Raw genomic sequence first — 20,336 nt, 5'->3', positions numbered from 1 at the left:
ACGGTTTAGTTAGGCGCCCGAGGTGTGAGAATGATTGACGGAACAGTTCTAGTACTACCAACAGTATTTTACTATCGAGATACCGAAGTATTTCTCTGCTAAAGAGAGAAGAAAACGCAATGCCTTTTTAACTCCACGATCACCAAAAGGACAGGAATGCTTATTTTTGGGATTTGCATTCCAATTTAACATATTCGTACTTTTTTTTTAGTGAATTATACGTACCCCTCCACGTTTAAGTAAATAGTTAAGATACCCCTGCTATTTAAAATCAATGGCTTGTACCATATTGACCCTTTTTACTTTTTCTTATAAATTAATGTTAAATAACCTAAATACCATCATTATTTACCTCCAACCCAAATTTCTGAAACCCATAATCTTCAAACATCTCCGATCTCCAAGATATATTTATTTTAAGAGTCGTGATAATTTGCTGCCCTCCTTTGACCTATGTCTTATCACAGAATTGTAAATCATTTGCCTCGGATACATATAAAATATTTATGATTTTATGTATCTTGAGACAAATGATCTATGACTCTACGTTAAGGGGCGTATGTCAATGGAGTGTCAGAAATTCATTATTCTTATTTTAATTCATTCAACTTTATCTTCAATACACCTTTTACACCCTCAACTTAACTCTTTGTAGAAAATCGTGATTTTTTATACACAAATCTCTTTCATTTCCTAATTTTTCAAAATCCCATCTTGCACTAATGTTTGAAGGTTTTAGTAGATGGTATATGTATATAGTATATAAAGGTTCAAGATTATTAGTTTGATTAGTTGAAGATGATTCGTTTTAAGAAAATAAACCAAGGTTTTTGGTTGTAGGACGAAGGCGAGGGTATTCAGGTAATTTTTTACTAGTGTATCAAAGAAGGGAGAGATCAAGGGGCATGTCATCTGTTTGAAAACGTAGGGTTGTCTTTAATATTCTCCGAAACATGGAGGGGCATTTACAAAACACCTTCGTTTTACCCCTTAAACGCCACTTTCAAGTTTCAACTCTCTGTCTCAAGTCTCTCGCTCTTTCTCTCTCTCTCTCTCACAGCATCTCTGGTTGCTCGTCCAGTCAGGTGCGTTAATTCTTTCTCTCTCTCTCTGCAACTTCTAGGGTTTACCTCCTTTTTAAAGTGCAATTTAGGGTTTCAATTTCATAAATTTCTTGTTTGTATTAGGGTTTTTATTTTTATTTATTGTAAAAAGGAAACATTTTTCTTCATTAATAGGGTTTCTTCATGTCTGCAAATCTTCTCACAAACGAAACCCCCTCCGAAGACCTCGATCTGAACTCTGATGCTGTTCCTCTTGATGACCAAAGCGAGATTTTTAGGGTTGGTGTTACAGAATCTTCTGCTACGACCAATGCTTCTGTTGCTGAAATCCTAACCGAGGGAGGAACTGAAAAGGTTAGGGTTTCAGTTCAAGGAGAGAATCCAGTTGAACCTCAAGGATTTGATGTTCATGGTGAAGCAGAACCAGTTTGTGCATCAGTATCGCAGAAAGTTGAAGATCAAAGATCTGGAGACGAAGTTGTAAAGGCGGAGTGTTCAATGGAGATTTCTGAATCGGTAGTAGAGCAAATCCAAGTTTTTGTTGGAGATGTAGTGATGGACAACAAGAAGGTTACAAGAATGAAAGATGACGAAGTTCCAGGAGTTGATGATTTGGATGGGAATCCCTCTTGTTCAGATAAAAATCAAACCTTGGAAGGATCTCTTACAAATGGTGATCTTAGTTGCGAAGAAAATACTTCCATGCAAGAGGGGAAGACGGACTCTAATCCAGTAGCTGAGAATGAAACGAGGGATTTCAATACAGTGGAGGAGAATCTGAATAAGGGGGCTCGTGCTACATTTGATTTGAGATCAGATACGGGTGTATGTGAGCCTGATTCTGCTCAACTTATCGAATCTGTTGAGCCTTTGATGGTTGGGAATTTGGACGCGGAGGTTCAAGTCACTGAGTGTCGTTCTTTGGAAGACAAACTGAAAGTTGGAATAGAAGTTGTAAAGGTTGGTACTTTACAGGTTTGTGTTACGGTAGATTCGAACTCAGTTGTGGAGGTTACCGATGGATCTCAAGCACCAGGTGTGCCCGATTCTGCTCAAGTTACTGAATCTGTTGAGCCTTTGACAGCTGGAAATTCGGACCAAGAGGCTCAAGTCACTGAATTTCAATCATTGGAAGAAGAGCAGAAAGATGGAATAGAAGTTGTACAGGTGGGCACTTCGCGTGTTTGTGTTACAGTAGATTCAAACTCAGTTGTGGAGGTTGCTGATGTATCTCAAGCTACGGGTGTGTGTGCTTCTCTACATAGAGAGGGTGTGCCTGATTCTGCTCAAGTTACTGAATCTGTTGAGCCTTCGGCGATTGAAAATTCGGACCCAGAGGTTCAAGTCACCGAGTTTCATTCATTGGAAGAAGAGCAGAAAGCTGGAATAGTTGTACTGGTGGGTACTTCGCAGGTTTGTGTTATAGAAGGTTCGAACTCAGTTGTGGGGGTTACCGATGGATCTCAAGCCACGGGTGTGCCTGATTCTGTTCACGTTATTACTGAATCTGTTGAGCCTTTGGAGGTTAGCAATCTGGATTCAATGGTTGAAGTCGGTGAATGTCATGTTTTGGAAAATGAAGATCGGAAAGCTGGATCAGTAACTTGTGTTACAGTAGATTCAAATTCTGGTGCTGAGGTTACTGATGGGCCTCAAGCTACGGGTATGGATGCTTCTCTATGTAGGGAGACTGAGCCTGATTCTGCACAAGTTACTGAGTCTGTTGAATCTTTGGAAGTTGGGAATCCGGGTTCAGAGGTTCAAGTCACCGAATTTCATGCTTCAGATTCGGTTGCCGATGTTACTGATGGATCTCAAACTACAGGCATCTGTGCTGCTCTACATAGCGAGGCGGAGCCTGATTCTGCCCAAGTTACTGAAGAGCCTGATTCAGAGGTTCAAGTCACTGAATGTAGTGCTTTAGAAGATGAAGGGCGAGAATCTGGAATGGAGGTTGTAAAGGTGGGGGATTTACGGACTTGCGTTACAGTAGGTTCGAACTCGGTTGCTGAGGACGCTGATGGATCTCAAGCTACGGGTGTGTGTGCTTCTCTGCATAGAGAGGGCGTGCCTGATTCTGCTCAAGTTACCAAATCTGTTGAGCCTTTGGGGATTGGGAATCTGGATTCAGAGGTTCAAGTCACTGAATGTCGTGTTTCGGAAGATGAAGGGCAAGAATCTGGAATGGAAGTTGTAAGGGTGGACGATTCACAGACTTGTGTTACAGTTGATTCGAATAGGATTGCTGAGGATACCATTGGATCTCAAGGTATGGGTGTGTGTGATTCTGCTCAAGCTACGGAATCTGTTGAGCCTTTGGTGATTGGGAATCTGGATTCAGAGGTTCAGGTCACTGAATGTCGTGTTTCAGAAGATGAAGGGCGAGAATCTGGAATGGAAGTTGTAAAGGTGGGGATTTTGCAGGCTTGTGTTACAGTAGATTCGAATTCTGGTGCTGAGGTTACTGAGGGGTCTCAAGCTACGGGTATGGACGCTTCGCTACTTAGTGAGGCAGAGCCTGATTCTGCACAAGTTACTGAATCTGTAGAATCTTTGGAAGTTAGGAATCTGGATTCAGGGGTTCAGGTAACTGAAAACGAAGAGCGGAAAGCTGGAACCAATGTTGTAAAGGTGGAAAGTTCACAGGTTTGTGTAACAGTATATTCAAACTTAGTTGCTGAGGTTACTGATGGATCTCAAGATATTGAGCACTTAGCTGAGCCTGATTCTGCTCACGTTACCAAATCTGTTGCACCTTTGATAGTTGGGAATCCTGATTCAGAGGTTCAAGTTACTGAGATTACTGATGGATCTCAAGCTACAGGTGCATGTGCTTCTCTATATAGTGAGGTTGATCTTGATTCTGCTCCAGTTACTGAATCTGTTGAGGGTTTAGTGGTTGGGAATCCGGATTCAGAGGCTCATGTCACTGAATGTCATACTTCGGAGGATGATGAGAAGCGGAAAGCTGGATTGGAAGATGTAAAGGTGGGGAATTCACAGGCGTGTGTTACAGTAGATTCGAACTCAGTTGTTGAGGTTAATGGTGAACCTCGAGATGTAGACATGTGTTCTTCTCTACATAGCAAGGGTGAACTTGATTCTGCTCAAGATATTGAAACTGAAAATGTTGAGCCATTGGTTGTTGGGAATCTGGATTCAAAGGTTGAATGTCATTTTTCGGAAGATGAAGAGCAGAAAGAATCTTTTCCACACGCGCATCTTAGTGACAAAGAGAATACTTCCATGCAAGATGGGGATGACATAATGGATTCACACCCTGTGAAGGAGAATCTCAATCAGGGGGCCTGTGGTACAATAGATTCAAATTCCCTTGCTGCGGTTACTAATGAATTTCAAGCTACAGGTTCATGTTCTTCTCTACATAACGAGGTTGAGGTTGAGCCTGGTTCCACTCAAGTTGGTGAATCTATTGGGCCTTTGGAGGATGGAAATTCATATTCAGAGGCTCATGTCACGGAAGGTCATGCTTCAGATGAAAAAGAGCAGAAAACTGGAATTGAAGTAATTATTGGAGTTTCCAAAATGAAAGATGAGATTTCAGGAATTGATGCTTTGGACGGGATCCCCTCTTGTTCAGAAAAAAACGAAAGCTTGGAATCTGAGGTGTTTGTTGGAAGCATGGAATCTTTTCCAGATGAGGATTCTAGTCGCACCATTACCCAAATAGCTGAAACAGTCTCTAATCAGGTTGATGGAGATGAGAGAATGGATTTACATCCTGTCGTGGAGAGTCCGAATGAGGGTGCTTGTGTTACTGTAGTTTCAACCTTGCTTCCCAAGGTTACTGATGGATTTCAAGCTACGGTTTCTTGTGCTTCTCAACATGACGAGGGTGATGAGCCTGACTTTTCTCGACTTACTGAATCTGTTGGGCCTTTGGAGGATGATGTGAAACCCAATTCAGAAGTTGAAGTTACTGAAGGTCATACTTCAGAAGATGAAGTGCAGAAAGGTGGAACCGAAGTTGCAAAGGTGGAGTGTGCGACAGTGATCACTGAATCATTGGTTGAGCAAATCCAAGTCAATGTTGGAGAGGAAGTTGCAGTGATGTACAATGATGAAGTCTTGAAAACGAAAGACGAAGTTTCAGGAACTGATGCTTTGGAAGTGAATCTCTCTTGTATGGAGAAAAAACAAATCTTGGAAGCTGAGGTGGCTGAGGGAATCACAGAATCTCCTCCAGATGGGGATCTTAGTTGTTCTAGACAAGATGAAAAACAAACAATTGTTGCCCAAGTAGCTGAAACAGTTTCTAATCAGGTAGAAGAAGCGGATAAAAGAATGAATTCACATCTAATCGAGGAGAATCTGAAAGGTGAAAGTGAGCCTGATTCTGCTCGAGTTAGTGAATCTGTGAGGCCAGTGGAAGATGCAAAACTTGATTCAGAATTTCAAGTCTGTCAAGGTAGTGCTTCTCCACAGCACAAAGACCAAATCATGGGTACCCAAGTGTCTGAGATTGGTATTTCTACTGGAGAGATGAATCAGACCATGAAAGTTGAAGATGAAAGAGAGGTTTCAGGGGGGTCCTCCAAGCTGGACGAAAATAAAATTATGGGGTCTCATGTTTCTGAAGTCGGAGTTTCTCAAAGTAGTGGCAAAGAGTGCATTATGGGTAGTCCAGTTGAAGATTTAGATAGCTGTGCTGGAAAAGATGGGAACTTGTACACTGAAGATGAGGTTATCACGGAAGAAACTGCCTCTGAAAGGGGGTATGCAGCCAGTTACTGCCTTTCACCAGAAAAAGAAGGCGAGTTTTCAATTTCTGATTTAGTCTGGGGTAAAGTTAGAAGTCATCCCTGGTGGCCTGGACAGATATTTGATCCATCGGATTCATCAGAACATGCAATGAAGTATCATAAAAAAGACAGCTTTTTGGTTGCTTATTTTGGGGATCAAACATTTGCTTGGAATGAAGCATCATCATTAAAGCCGCTTCAAACTCATTTCTCACAGATGGAGAAGCAAAGCAGTTCAGAATCATTCCGTAGTGCTGTTGGTTGTGCTTTGGATGAGGTTTCTAGAAGAGTCGAATTAGGGATGGCATGCTCCTGCACCCCAAAAGAAGACTATGCCAAGGTAAAATCTCAGATTATCGAAAATGTTGGGATCCGGGAAGAGTCAAGGAGAATAGATGGGGTGGACAAATCTTTGAGTTCAACTTCATTTGAACCTGATAAACTTGTCCAGTATATCAAAGCATTAGCACAGAACCCTTGTAGTGGAGGTGATAGATTGGAACTCGTGATTGCTCAGACTCAACTACTTGCTTTCTACCGTTTGAAAGGTTATCCTCGACTGCCCGAATTCCATGTCCATGGAGGGTTATTGGAGAATGATTCACAAGCAAATATTGGGGATTCTACTCCAGTTGCTAAGAATGAAGAGCGGGTGCCCTCTGGAAAAATAAAGCTGAAAAACCCGCACGGCTATTCTCGTAAACGTAAAAATGTTTCCGAGGATGGTTTGCATCGGAGCAGAAAAGAAAGAAGCTTGTCAGAGTTGATGTCCGAGGAGAAGGCTTCCTCATATCTTGTAAATGGTGATGGCACTGATGAAAGGGCTGTGGGTAAGTCAGGTTCGTCGTCCGGCACAAAACGTAAAGTTGCTAACTCGTTTTCCGATGACTCGGAGGTGAACAATAAGAAACAAATAGTTCTCCCATCGAGAGATGTGGATAACGAGTCTTCTACTCCGAGGTCTTTTAAAGTTGGAGAATGCATCCGTAGAATTGCAAGCCAATTGACCGGGGCCCCTCCGATCCTCAAGTGTAGCCGTGAAAGTTTTCAGAATAGTGCGGTTAAGGTAGATCGAAGCATTGAGAAAACTGAACCTGAAGAGTTGCACAGAAGAAGGGTTGTCATTCCAAAGAAATTCTCTTCTCCAGATGAGATGCTCTCACAACTCTGCTTGGCTGCTCGAGATCCAATGAAAGGGTACAGTTTTCTGACTACTATTGTTGATTTCTTCACTGATTTTAGAAATTCTGTCAGTCTGGATCGTTCTAGTTCAAGGAAGCAAAAGAAACCTGGAAGTAGAAAACCATCAAATTCTGAGAATACATTTGATTTTGAGGATATGAGCGACTCTTATTGGACTGACAGGATTATACAAAGCAGTCCTGAAGAGCAACCATCGCACAGGAATATGAAGAGGAAAGGAGAATCTCTGCTTGAGGCTTCAATGGAGATGGATGATCTATTTGATGAACAAGAAAACTCTCTTCAGTTGATTCCTTTATTGGATTCTAGAGAGCAAAATCTTAATGGTGATCATGATCTGATAAAGGAGAAACCATCACGCAAGAATCGCAGGAGGAAGAGAAAATCACAGCTTGAGTCCCAAATGGAACAGCAAATTCTTGATGGCGATTTGAATGAGAAGAGTAATGCAGATGATTTTTCCCCATTGGTGCTAATTCTGAGTTTTACCGAGGCTGGTTCTGTTCCTTCAGAAACGAATCTGAATAAGATATTCAGCCGCTTTGGGCCTTTGAAGGAATCCGAAACAGAAGTAATAAGAGAGTCAAGCAGTGCGAAAGTGGTTTTCAAGAACCGGATTGATGCAGAAGTAGCTTTCAGTAGTGCCAGGAAATTCGGCATTTTTGGATCAGTGCCTGTAAGTTATCAGCTAAGGTATTTGTCATCGATCTCATCTAAAGGTTCTCCCTGTTCCACACCACAAGCTAGAGAAGATGCAGCATTTCTGGAATACAACACAACCTGATGTCCCCACTACTAGGAAAGGATGTGCAATGTCAGGTATTCTACCTTCATAACTGTACTTCTGTAGTATTGGAACTTTTCCATTGAAGGAATCTGTTGCCACTGTGTAAAATGATATACAGGTGCAAATGGGTGGTCTCCACTGCCCTATTGGTCCCACTTAGGAGATCCTCTAGTAAAACATTGACCTGATCACATAATCCTAAATTTCTATCCATCCAATTTTTTTTTTTTTGGGCAGTAAGGTAGATGGTTCACAGGCTAGTGTTGAACCTCTGAACCATTTGAATTCTTTTACCCTTTCACATGGACCATGTGTTCTAGACTCTTTTAAGGTTAAATATGGTGTGAACTCTATAGGTATGAAAAAAACGATGTTGTGAGGTCCCCTTTTGATTGTAGTGCGTGGAAGGGCATTGTCAAAACCTCCTCCGAATCTTGTAAAAGAGCTGCCTTAAAGTTTGGAAGATGGAACGAGGTGCCATTTTGGGAGGATCGTTGTATTCACTTCGGGAGGAGTTCCCCTAGGTAGTTTGCCATGTCTTCAATAAAAGGGTTGCAGTTAATTGTTTTGGGTTGTGCTGGGGAGAAATTCTTGGGATTTTGGATTTAGAAGAAACTCTTACTACTTAAATTATTGTATAATAGCTAAGGGTATCACTTCTGTCAATGTTTGCTTCATGTGTAAAGCTAGTAGGGAACTTGTGAACCATTTGCTTATTAATTGTCCTTTTGCCAGGGAAATTTGCTCATTTCTATCGTTATTCCACTCTTATTGCCTTCCTAGTTCAGTTTCTTCAGTGTTTAAAAGATGGTAGAGCCAAAGCTTTTTGGGGTATTTAGAAGGAAAAGAACAAGAAGGTTTTTGAAGCATAGAAACACTCCGTTCAAGAGATTATCGTTAGTATTGTGGGTTTTATTATTATTATGTATGATGATGATGATGTGTGTAAAGTGTTCAAGGAGTTCTCTCGTGTGCATTTTGAGGTCCTTTTTGTTTAAATGGATTTTTGTTTGTAAGGGTAATAGTTAGGTTAAGTACTTTCCAAGTATCTTAGTAGGTCTTCTTGACCTCTTTTTTACCATAAATATATAATGTTTATGTTTATTCAAATGCAGGTTTATAATATAGCTCGAGTGGAGACTGAAGAACTGTGTTAGATAGTATGGAAGTGTTGAAGCTATCAGCAAGATTTTGCGTACCAAATGAGGTGCTGAAGAAGGTAATCTCTCTGCTAGGACCATCTAATTATCTATATTCTCCCTCTCTCCCCACCCTACCTTTGTATTTATACCAGGGTTCTCGTGTTCATCATTTTTTTTTCTTTTGTTAAGCAAGTAAGTTAATTAGTGGGTGAAAAGTCGAGTCTTGAACCAAGGTTGTCGTATCAACACTTAAAGACTTTACCAACTCAGCAAGCTGGCACCTTCTGGTCATCAAGTTCTTGTTTTGAAATCTCATGTGCTTCTTTCATGGCGATTATAATTAATATTAGCTGATTGCTTCATTGTTGTTGATAATTTTCAAGGTTGTGAAATACGGAAATTTTCGTTGCAATCATAAAATTATAGGCATGGCTGCAAATTTATACATCTAACCAGAAAAGACTATCTTCACTAGCTTAAGTAGAAGTAGACTAGCCTTTCCTTTGTCAACTGAGTGATACCAACCACCCTATTGGATGATTGATATTTGGATCTTCCAAGCCTTAACCAAATAACTTTGAAGATTGCGACTTTAATATAAAAAAAACACGTCATTAGTATTCCAGTGTAATAAAGACATGATAAGAAGCAAGGTATCTGTCAAAAGGCGGTAAGTTAACTTTGATCAAAAGGGTGCTCTTTAGTATTCCAATGTACCATTTGTCTCTTTTCTCACTTCCCAGGAGTGTGGAACTGAGGTTGGACAAAAATTTTAGAGACTTCTTATGGCATGATAGGGAAGGGAAGAGCAAGATTCATTTGATTAGTTGGAGGAATGTTTGTACAGTTAAGAGTTTGGAGGATCTTGGGTTCAGAAAGTTGGGGTCCTTGAATGGTGCATTGTTAGGGAAGTGGTTTTGGAGGTTTGGAGGGGAGTGGGAAGGGTTGTGGTGAAAGGTCATAGCAGCTAAATTTGGGGAAGATGCATTTGGGTGGGAGAGTGGTGAGGTAAAGAATCCTTATGGGTTGGGTGGGGTGTGTGGGACGGTATCCTTAAGGTCCTTCCTCAATTCGAAAAAAAAGATTTCTTTTAAGGTTGGGAGGGGCGTTACAGTAAGATTTTGGGAGGATTCTCGGTGTGGTGTGGGGCCGTTGAAGAAGAGATTCCTGTCCTTACTCGTTATTGCAAGGAAAAGTAATATCCCGATTGCTAGCTTTCAGAAGGTCGTTGAATGATTGGGAGGTGCAGGAGTTCATGGAGGTTTCGTTGTGTCTTGATAATGCTTCAGGTGAGATAATTGGGGATGATAAAAGAATAAGGGTGATTAATGGTAAATGGTTGTTTTTTTTTTTTGATGAGGATAAATGGTTGTTCTTGATTAAAGAGTCCTATAATGATTTAAATAGGCGTGGGGATTATATTTTTTTCCCATGTTACTGTGTGTGGGGTCCAAGAGTGCTATCTAAGGTGGCTTTCTTTGTGTGGACAACCATTAAGGAAATGATTCTAATGCTCAATCAATTGAGAAGAAGGGACTTTTGCGGCCCAAAATATTGTTGTTTTTGCTTGCTCGATGAGGATACGGCAAATCACCTCCTTTTGCACTGTCTCGTGGCAAAATAGGTGTGGGACCATTTCTTCTCTTTGTTTGGTGTGGAGGTTTGTTTGTCGGGCACAGTCAGAGAGGTATTCGGGGAGTGGTTGCAGTTGGGAGCAAGCTTCCGCTTTTCTAAAAGACTACTTAGCAGTCTAACTCCGTTCACAATTGCTTGGGGTCTTTGGAAGGAAAGAAATGCTAGATCTTTCGAAGGGAAGGCTCAGTCCAGTCAAGAGATTATTTTATTGGTTCAGGGTTCTTGTTGTACTAGTGTGAAATCTTCAAGAAGTTCAAAGGGGTGTTTTTTGAGGACTTCTTTGGTCGTTTGGCTCTTGCTCTGTGTTTGTTCTTTTGTTTTCCTTTGTTTTTTTTTTCTTTGCGAAGGTCATCTCTATCTTCTTTTGTACTTTTTATTTCTTTTTATCTATAAAAAAGGTCTTAATTCGTTTTTGTTGATACTTTTTTAATCCAATATTTGTTTCGCTTGGTCAGTCAACTCACCCGACCTTGACCCTATCAATGAATTTCTGCTTATAAAAAAAAAAGTATCAATAATATAACTAATAGCCAAAAACAAGTTTTTTGAATAAGTTAATATTTGTTTGAAAAGCTTGTTTGGCATATGTTTGGGATGTTAGAATGTTGTCTGAGTGTCCTTAGGACATCTTGCTGATTGCCCCCAAGTATTAATATGATATACATTATAGTCCTTGTATTATTCACCTATTATCGAAATAATTTGTTTCGATCCTGCCCACCGTTAATTAAAGTTATATAGTGTTCCATTTTGTGCCAAGTGAGATGCAAGGAACTGGATTGACAGTCTGAGATAGGGTATTTTTGTCTTTCGGATTGGTGTTATTATATGTGCACAATATAGAAACAATGTACTTGGGATTATGAGTTTTGGTATAGCATGCATATTGATCAATGACCCTTATGCCTTAATGTATAACAAAATAATGTAATAATAGCTGACAAAATTTTACAAACCCTAGAATCAAAAGCTTAAAAGGGAGAGATTATTTCTTGTAATTAGGTTATCCTTTGTCACCTTTCATATGTTCTGATGCTTAAACTGTACATGAAATGCTTTGATTTTTGGTGTGGATTGCTTCTCTAATGAAGTGAAAACTCTACATTACTTCATTCAAGCATGGTGTAGATAATTTGTTGAGTGTTCTACTTTGCAGTGCTATGTAATTTCACAGGTTTCATATATAGCCCTCAGATTTGAATGGGCTTTACACTTCAACATCATGCATAGTGATCATTTTGTTTTGTTTGTGTGCTAAACACGGCTGAACAACCGAGAGAGATCTGTGCAGAGATTCTGAGTTTACGTTTAGTATGGACAAACTCCATGAAAGAATAGAAAGAGAACTCTGATTGCAGTCCATTTATGGGCAATCTTGCCAACCCCTTTTGTCAATATACCCTTTTTTTGTGTCAATATACTCTTTTTCCCCCTTGAATGGTTAAAAGGAGATTATGGTAAATAGCTGCTCAATTCAAAGTGATTATTAGCCAGCTTGGCTAGCTGGTCTTTCCTTGTTCTTTAATTATTTGGCTATAGATTCTACAGTTATGTCTGTGCCTTGTATTCTGTTTGTGGTATTTTATATTGGCAGAATGGATTGGTCATCAGGGACAATTCCACGGATGTGATTTTGTAAGTTTTTCGTTAGGGGCAATTTCATCTTTAGTACGGACTATAAATTCATACTCAACTCAATTTTGGGTGTATAGGAGAGATTTTTAGTTTTCTAAGAGTAAATGAGATTGTAATCCTGTTTTTGTGGAAATAGTGAAAGGATTTCATCATCACCGCCAATCTTGTCAAACCATTTGAAACTTTTGTTTCTTGATTGATTTTTTTATTTCATCATATATGGTTTCTATTAAGTTTTCGATATTTAGATTATGTTTGGTTGACAATGAACTTGGCCTGGGGCTTCAAACAGAAAAGAGTGAACTAGTTTATATAGCAATTTTGAGCTTAATTTGGTCTCACTGATGCTTTCTCAACTATTGAATGCTAAACATAATGTTTTGAACTATGTTCTCTTATCCATTGCCTTGAAATCTTGGTAAGTTTGAATATCTGAAAGCCTATTCCTCTGATGATTTGAGTTCTTTTGTGTTTAATTCTCTGTCGTCTACTCCAAGCAAAGTTATGATTAGGGGCAATTGGAGTGAATTTTCTTTTCAGATATTGCTTTAGATGTGTCTTGTGCTTGGATCATGGCAGTAGAAACAAAGTGAAGGGTTGTAAAAACCTTTGGTATTGTGGATAGTTGTTGGCAAAGTTCATAGTTTTATTTCCTTTCGGAATATTTTGACGAATTATTTCTTGGAATATTGATCTACATAGAATGTTCAGTGGATACTTCGGATCATCTTGAATAATTTTTTACGATTCATGTTTAACCCCCTTGTTAAAATCCCTTGATTTATTTCTTAAAAATTATTTATTCCAACTTTATTTATATATATAAATAAATTGTTTTCCTTAAGAGTGCCTTTCCAAATCAGGGATGAAAATGGTAGGGTTGTGGAAATTGAGCCATCAACTCTAATTGAAGTTGGAGGTGAGTGAAAACGGAGCAACTTTCTATGGTTGCAAGCTCCAATCCCACGAAAGTTCCCCAATTTACGGAGCAACTTTCTAATACAGGAACAAACACTGTCGCTAATTTTACTGATGAATTGCCCTTTGTGGGTGATCTATTTTTTCCTATTTGCCTGTGATTGACTTGATGTATGGTGAAATAGAAGTCTTAAGAGGAGAATAAAAACCATGAGGATGAGATATTTTATAATAAAAAAACATGGGCTTCATTTGTTTTAACCATACGGAGTGGGTAATTCTGATTAATTTAGGGAAGTTCCGTAAAATATGAGGAAATTTTCAAGAAGGTTGCGTATGAAGGCACCCAAAATTTTTATTTGGCCATCCCATCTTTTAAGGGGTGCCAGTAAAATTTTAAAAAATATATTGGCACCCCAAATGTTTTCGGCACCTTGGTATTACTTCAATTTTTGTAGCACCACCACTGATACCCATCACTTCGTGAATCATCAGTCTGTCGACTTTGTCGTGGTAATGTCAAGTCCACATTTCACAGTAAAAAATACCTTGGTTTTTTACTGCGGCGACACTACTACTTAGACATGCATGAAGAATTTTGACGTTGTGGCGCTGACACAATATAATTCTTTTTATATACATATATATGGGAAGGGAAACGTTCGGAGGCCGTAAAGAGAGTTAAACATAACCCCTATTTTGAAAATTGTTTGGCATTCTTTAGGACCTCTGAACGCCACCCTATATATATATATATATATGGGGGCGGTTCATGGGACATATGTAAAAACAATGGTTTTTCAAAATAAGAGTTAGAGGTTTTGGATTGAGCTTTTTTTTTTTTTGTGAGGATAGTCACTATGATGAGAAGATCATCCTCACAAAAAATCAGCTCAATCTGAAACTTTAAATGAATCAAAAGTGATTTATAAATTATTGGTTTAAAATCGACAATCCACATTCTAAATCACTTTTAATGGGGTTCCATGATCTTCTCATCATAGAGATCATCTCACAAAAAATCAGTTCGATCCGAAATTTTTAACCCATGTTTTAAAATTTTATTAATGTTACATTGTTTTTTCACATGTCCTTTGAGCCTTTCCCTATGTATATGTATATACATTTTTTTTCTTATTGTATGTATGTAAGAGTTTTAGTTTGGATGACACAGTAAAAAAGGGAAATAGACATTTAATTAAAAAAACTTGTGTCCATACAATGACATTTGGGTGAATTACCAACTTTATTTCCATCTACATCAAAAGATTAATGGGGAAGAAATGACAAAAATGTGATGATTTTCGGTGGTGTTTACTTGAGATTGAAAAGCCGAAATAAATGGTGTAATCCCTAATTCTTGCCTGGTTTGTCGATTTCTTTGGAGAAGAGAGAAAAGGAAGAAGAAGATGGTAAAAATGAATAGGGTGCTCAAAATCATGGTAAAAAATAAAATAAAATTACAAGTTTCAAAAGTTAGGAGTGACAAGGACCTGAAAATTTTGTGGGGGTACCCATTAAAACGAGTCTTTCTAGAAATATACAAATGATGTTTTCGAGTTTCCTATCCAAATTTATCATCATCAACCTCTGAAAATCTTATCTAATTCTTGAGATGTGAATTTAAGATAGTAAAATTTTGAAGGTTGAGACTTAATAGGTTAGTCACTATGATTTTTACCCATCTTTAACATGGTTTCTTATTAATATGTATATATACATATGTCCAATACTTCATGGGGATTTTAACATCATCCAACACTTTTTTTTTTTTTTCTATAAAACTTTTTTTTTTTTTTTTTTTTTTTTGTCTTTTAGTGAAAAAGACAAGAGTGTTGGTCTTTTATGCAATAAATGTTATGATCATTTAAGTATTTTGAAATAAATATTTGGCAACCAATGCCTTATGATCATTTAAGTATGGGTCCCGTTCAAAATCCAACATTTTGCCCAACAATTTGCCCAATGTGTTTTGTCCTACATGGGTTAGAAGTTTTGGAATAGGCTGATTTTTGGTGAGGATGATCTTTATGGTGAGGAGATCATCCTCACCAAAAATCAGTCAATTCCAAAACTTCTAACCTCATCACAAATGATTTACAAAAAATAGACGGTCCACGATTTTTCAACTTGTAAACATGGGGTTAGATTATGCTAACATCTCCAAAAATCAGCTTCTAACCTCACCAAAAATCAGCTCATTCCAAAACTTCTAACAAAAAATAAGTGTTAGATTATGCTAACATCTCCTTAAGATCTTGAATGTTATCATTCCCTTATATATATTTCAAAGAAGTTGAATTATAAAGTAATTCTACTCTTTCGATGAACATGGAATTGTGGGTGCCATTTCCTAAATTATCCCCACAAAAGGCAAAAAATAAAGGATTTTATAAAGGGTATTTTGGGTACAAAATTCAATTTCCAAAGTGTATTTATTGGACTCTAGTGTGTGCCTTCAGGGCACACGTTAACAAGACCGGAAAATAAAAAACAAAAAATACTGTACGTTATTTTAAAACCCTAACGGACAATTCAGTCCGTTTCAAACGGTGACGTGGGTTACCTTAACGGACAAGCATTTCCGTTTTCCACGATGAAGTTTCGAAGCGTGTTCGTCTCGTGTCTCACATGACGACTTCATGTTATCCACGTGTCACATTATCATTGTCATTATCATTCTCCTCTTCTTCGTGGAAATATCCTTTACTTGCGAAGTGAGTGAATCGAGGGTCCCACCAAGTCTTACTACGAGAGTGCTTTGTCCTTTTCTCGTAAATCGAAATATTCGATTCTCTTGTTCACACTACGTGTCAAATCCGACACTTGACATCTTCTATGGGCTCCACTGACTATCAACCAATGAGTAGGTTTCCATATTTACGTCCCGCTCAAGAGATTCAAAATAAATTTTCTTTATTTTTTTTTTTGTCTTTTCAACTTGTATTCAAAGGGGGTGTCAATGGTTCGGTTCCGATTCGGTTCATAAGTAAATTAAAGTCATAAATATTATATTTAGTTTGATTTGATTTCGAGTCCGATTTTAAAATAAAAGAAATCGAAATTAAAATTAAAACCATCAAAAATCCAAATGAGAAAAATAATACTTCAAATCACTGTTAAAAAAAATTTCTTTTAAAAAATTAATATATTATTAACAAAATTATTAATTTAGTTATAATTTGTTATACTAAATATACAAATTAATGATTTAAAAAAAATAAAAGTAATAAATGTTTAGAAGAGTAACTAATTTTGAGATCTGGTCGATAATTTTTATGAAAAATTGAAGAATTTTATATAATATGCATTTATGTTGAAATAAAAAATAAATAAAAACTTAAAATCATTTATAATATAGAAAGAAATGATAAAATAAATCGGTTTCTATTACTCATTGGATAAAACCTAATAGTTTCGATTCCTATTAGTTCGGTTCCATTTTAGACCTAACTCTAATTGATTCTAATGAAAAAGGATTTAGAATCGGGGTTTTTTGTTCTAAGTAAATGGGTACCCAATGACACCCGAAATAATTTTTGTATATACTCATTTAATATCAACCGTTGGATTGATTGATTTTTATTGGACAATAATTATCTAAAATATGTGATTGATAAATGAATAAAAAATTGATCATGACTCATCAGATCCAACTAACATAAGTTTTCGAGTTTCCTATCCAATAATTATATTTAAACAATTGAGATCATGTGTTTTTTTTTTTCCATGAGTCACCGAATCCTGACCCTTTAAATATAGTTTCAACTATTAAAAAAATCTCAAAATACAAATGTAAACAAAATTTTGAAAACATGTGCAACTTATAGAAAAATTTCAATTCCAGTACATAGGTCATTTTTAATTCCTAAAACATGTTTTCAAGCAAGTTCGTTATTTTTATAATCAACGATAATTTTAAAGTCAAATATCCTTGATAATTTAACAACGAGATCACTAGTAATATATCAACAAGATCATTGAATATAAAAGTGACGAACTTGCGGGAAAGCATGTTTTGGGAATTAAAATGAATGGTGTATCAGAATAGGATTTTTTTGTATTCAACACACGAAATGGTAATTTTCCCTTTACTAAAAATGGCAAGTATAGGGGCGGGCATACACATGTTCCACTTAACCGGCTTGGACACGTGTACAGTTTGGATAACGCACCGTTATTATCTTCTACAGCGAGGTTTCAAAAAAATTACATACTGACATAAACTAATTATCCAACCTTACATTCATTGAGTTAATTTCGACAATATATAACAATAATCGATTCAGCAGTTAAGTCAAAAGTTATTATACTTTGATACACTATATGAAAACTGAAAAATTCTATAGAAAAAATTGACAGGCCAAGGCCCACAAATTTTAGAATTTGAATTTGGACGGTCTAGGATCGTCGAAATTCTTGATGTTCCCAGATTTGATGGTTTAGAGCTGTTGAATTTCTCTCATCCTTCATTAATTTGACAGATTGGCCTGTTGAAAAAAAAAAATTTGACAATGAAAAATTCGATGCCAATTCGACCTCTTACTCCGTCGAATTTTATGAAATTTGATGGCTCACGACCGTCAAATTTGGGCTTTTTTCACATTGTGATGTTTCATGTTCTATTCGTCTTTATTTTGTTTTCTTTAACGTTGGATATATTTTCTATGTGGCATGTTCTACATCATCAATCCATTAATTACGGAGAATCATGTTGTAAATTATACATAGTCAATGGCCTCACTTTACGGTCATAGTGTATGATTGAGGTAGGAAGCATTCTTGACTTAAGAAATCAAGATAACTATTATAACATATTTTTTTATTTTTTAAAAGTAATCGTGAAGTTTGATTCCAAGGGAGTTGAACCTAAGTCGTGAGAACACTTTCCACACGAGAGTTCCCACATCTTACCAACTTACTAAGTTGGCATCTTCTAATTCTAACTATAACAACACCAATCAATTTGAAATCCTAATAATCAAGACATGACTCCAACTGATTAAGAGTACTCTTGTCTTTATTAGAATTGACAATCTAACAACTGCACGAAATTGATTATAGAAAGAGAGATGATCTAAATAAAAACATGTGGTTTCTTCGATTTGAAGTCTGAAAATGTAGGCGTGAAAATAGACTTATTAGACGACAAAAATTTTATTTGTGACATGAATCTCGAGGTGTGGAGATCATTTTAGTAAGATAGTAAGATTCTAAACCTTACTAAGAGTCGTTTTGCTTAAATGGATTACCACGATAGAAATCCTAACATCACCGCCCTCTAAGTTTCATTAAAATACTCAGATAAAAAAGAGAAAAAAATTCTTTTGAATTAGATCCAATCTTTTAAGATAGAAGGCTATTGAACTTTCACATAACTCTCAAACTTAAAAATAAAATTCAACAATAAAAAATAAATTTTTTTTTTTTTTTAAATTCATTGAATTTCGTCCTCTAGGCCCTTGAAGGATCGGATCATCCCCCAAGGTTCCTTAAGTAAGGGTGAAATCCTTACTTTGTAAGGCTAGGGGGACTCATAACTTTGTCTTGCAAATATAGTGGTTCAAAAATCGAGGCCAATTCAAAGAGATGGGCCCATGGAATGTCTTTCTTGACCAAAGATGGAGCTGTGGAAACTGCTTGTAGCATAGGAAATTGTATTATTTTATTTATAGTGCATTCTTTTGTCTAGATTTTCTCGTGAGAACACCAGATTCGTTTCTTAACTGATACAGTATGTGTCGGGTACATGTTTTTCCCCTACTTTCACTTTTTCTTAGGTGGTCTCTCATATGACCAGTCAATAAAGTTGACTAATCACAAGTGGCCCACCAAAAAGAGTACTAGGAATTGTGGTGTTGTATGTAAGTTGAAGTTGTTAGTGTTGGGGTTTGGTTCAGACTATTAGAATCTGATTCTTAATGTTGATTTGGACGATCAATTCAAAATCTTGTTTCGTTATGATGTTTTGTTAATCAATCAACTACTCTAGAAAATCTATTTATTGGATAAGAGGAGAACTATAAATATAAGAGGGAGGTATGACACTCTCAGGAGTGGAGGAAAATATACACTCAACACTCCCCTTTACCCATAAGGGTGGAAAAATTCAAACCCTCTAACACTCTGATACCATGTTTAATTTGGGGGTTTAACTCAAACCAGTAAGTGTTGATGTGGGATTAAACTCAACAAACCCTTACACGTGTGGGGTCGGATTGGGTCAAAACATGTGGAGATATAAACTAAGTGACGTGAAGGAGAGAAAGGCTCACTCTAATATCATGATAAATTTGAGATCCAACTCAAAATACGTTGGCAATGAGTGAAGAGGCCTAGGAGTTTATAAGGAGTGAGACAGAAAAACAAGGCAATGGGTGTTCGCTCTAGGACTAAACTCAACACACCCCTATATGTGCGAACGAACTTCACCAAAAGTACATGGAAATATGAATTGGGTGACATTGAATGGAGAAAGGCCTACTCTGATACTATGTTAACCAATCAATAACTCCAAAAAATCAATCTATTAGAGAAAGAGAAACTATAAATATAAGAGGGTCATGGGACTTAAGTGGGGTATGACACTCCCGAGAGTTGAAGAAAATATACAGTCAACATATTTCTCAAAAGTTATTTTGATATTAGAATTTAGAATCTCACTTGGTTATTTTTATTATCCAAATTTATTGTAAAATCTGATTCTTGAATCGAAACATGGGCAATAATAGAATTCTAAAATCTAAACCAAATGACCTTCGAAGTTCCAATGATTACATTTCCTTAGCAGGATTTTAACTTGATGAGTTGATGTTCATTGAAATTAGACATGTTGCTAACTTCATAGGCCCTATTGTATGTTATAAATATCTCCACCTAAATATTTATTTGCAAAAAATAATAAATAAAAATAAATAGTGAAGAGCAAAGGAGCCAAATTGATTCTTATAGGATTCAAATATGTCGGTGGGATCAAATCATTTATCCCACCTTGAGATACATAAATAAGATAACAACCACAGCATAAAGATAATTTTCTAGACAAAGATTTCATTCCTACGGCTATTAATTACTTGATTGGGTTGTTGGATTTGTACGCATTGATCAAGTATCTAATCATCTTCACACAACATCTTCTCCTTTTTGGTGTGACTATCTAAGCAAATCAATGGCTCCCGTTGGACTCAAA

The 20,336-nt window shown here is 37.1% G+C and overlaps 1 protein-coding gene across 4 annotated transcripts; it reads left to right on the top strand.

Moving 5' to 3' along the window:
* Positions 1–928: 928 nt before the first annotated feature.
* Positions 929–13,295, top strand: LOC147395391 (uncharacterized). 4 transcript variants are annotated; one of them, XR_015180606.1, is made up of 4 exons: positions 929–1,085; positions 1,239–7,849; positions 8,933–9,036; positions 13,093–13,295. XR_015180606.1 is itself a non-coding variant. In XM_086450781.1 (4 exons), the coding sequence occupies exons 1-3, from the start codon at positions 954–956 to the stop codon at positions 7,812–7,814; spliced, it is 6,540 nt and encodes a 2,179-aa protein (XP_086306907.1). In that variant the 5' UTR covers positions 929–953; the 3' UTR covers positions 7,815–7,849; positions 8,933–9,334. The 4 variants fall into 4 exon arrangements, 2 of the variants coding, with proteins under 2 accessions (XP_086306907.1, XP_086306906.1); XR_015180605.1 differs by lacking the exon at positions 13,093–13,295 and adding an exon at positions 10,584–13,021; XM_086450781.1 differs by lacking the exon at positions 13,093–13,295 and having other exon boundaries at positions 1,239–7,024; positions 7,193–7,849; positions 8,933–9,334.
* Positions 13,296–20,336: the final 7,041 nt, after the last annotated feature.

Source organism: Akebia trifoliata, chromosome 8 (assembly GCF_017979445.1).
Source record: "Akebia trifoliata isolate Shusen 1 chromosome 8, ASM1797944v1, whole genome shotgun sequence".
Classification (NCBI taxonomy): domain Eukaryota; kingdom Viridiplantae; phylum Streptophyta; class Magnoliopsida; order Ranunculales; family Lardizabalaceae; genus Akebia; species Akebia trifoliata.
This window is presented reverse-complemented; position numbering and strand designations above follow the sequence as displayed.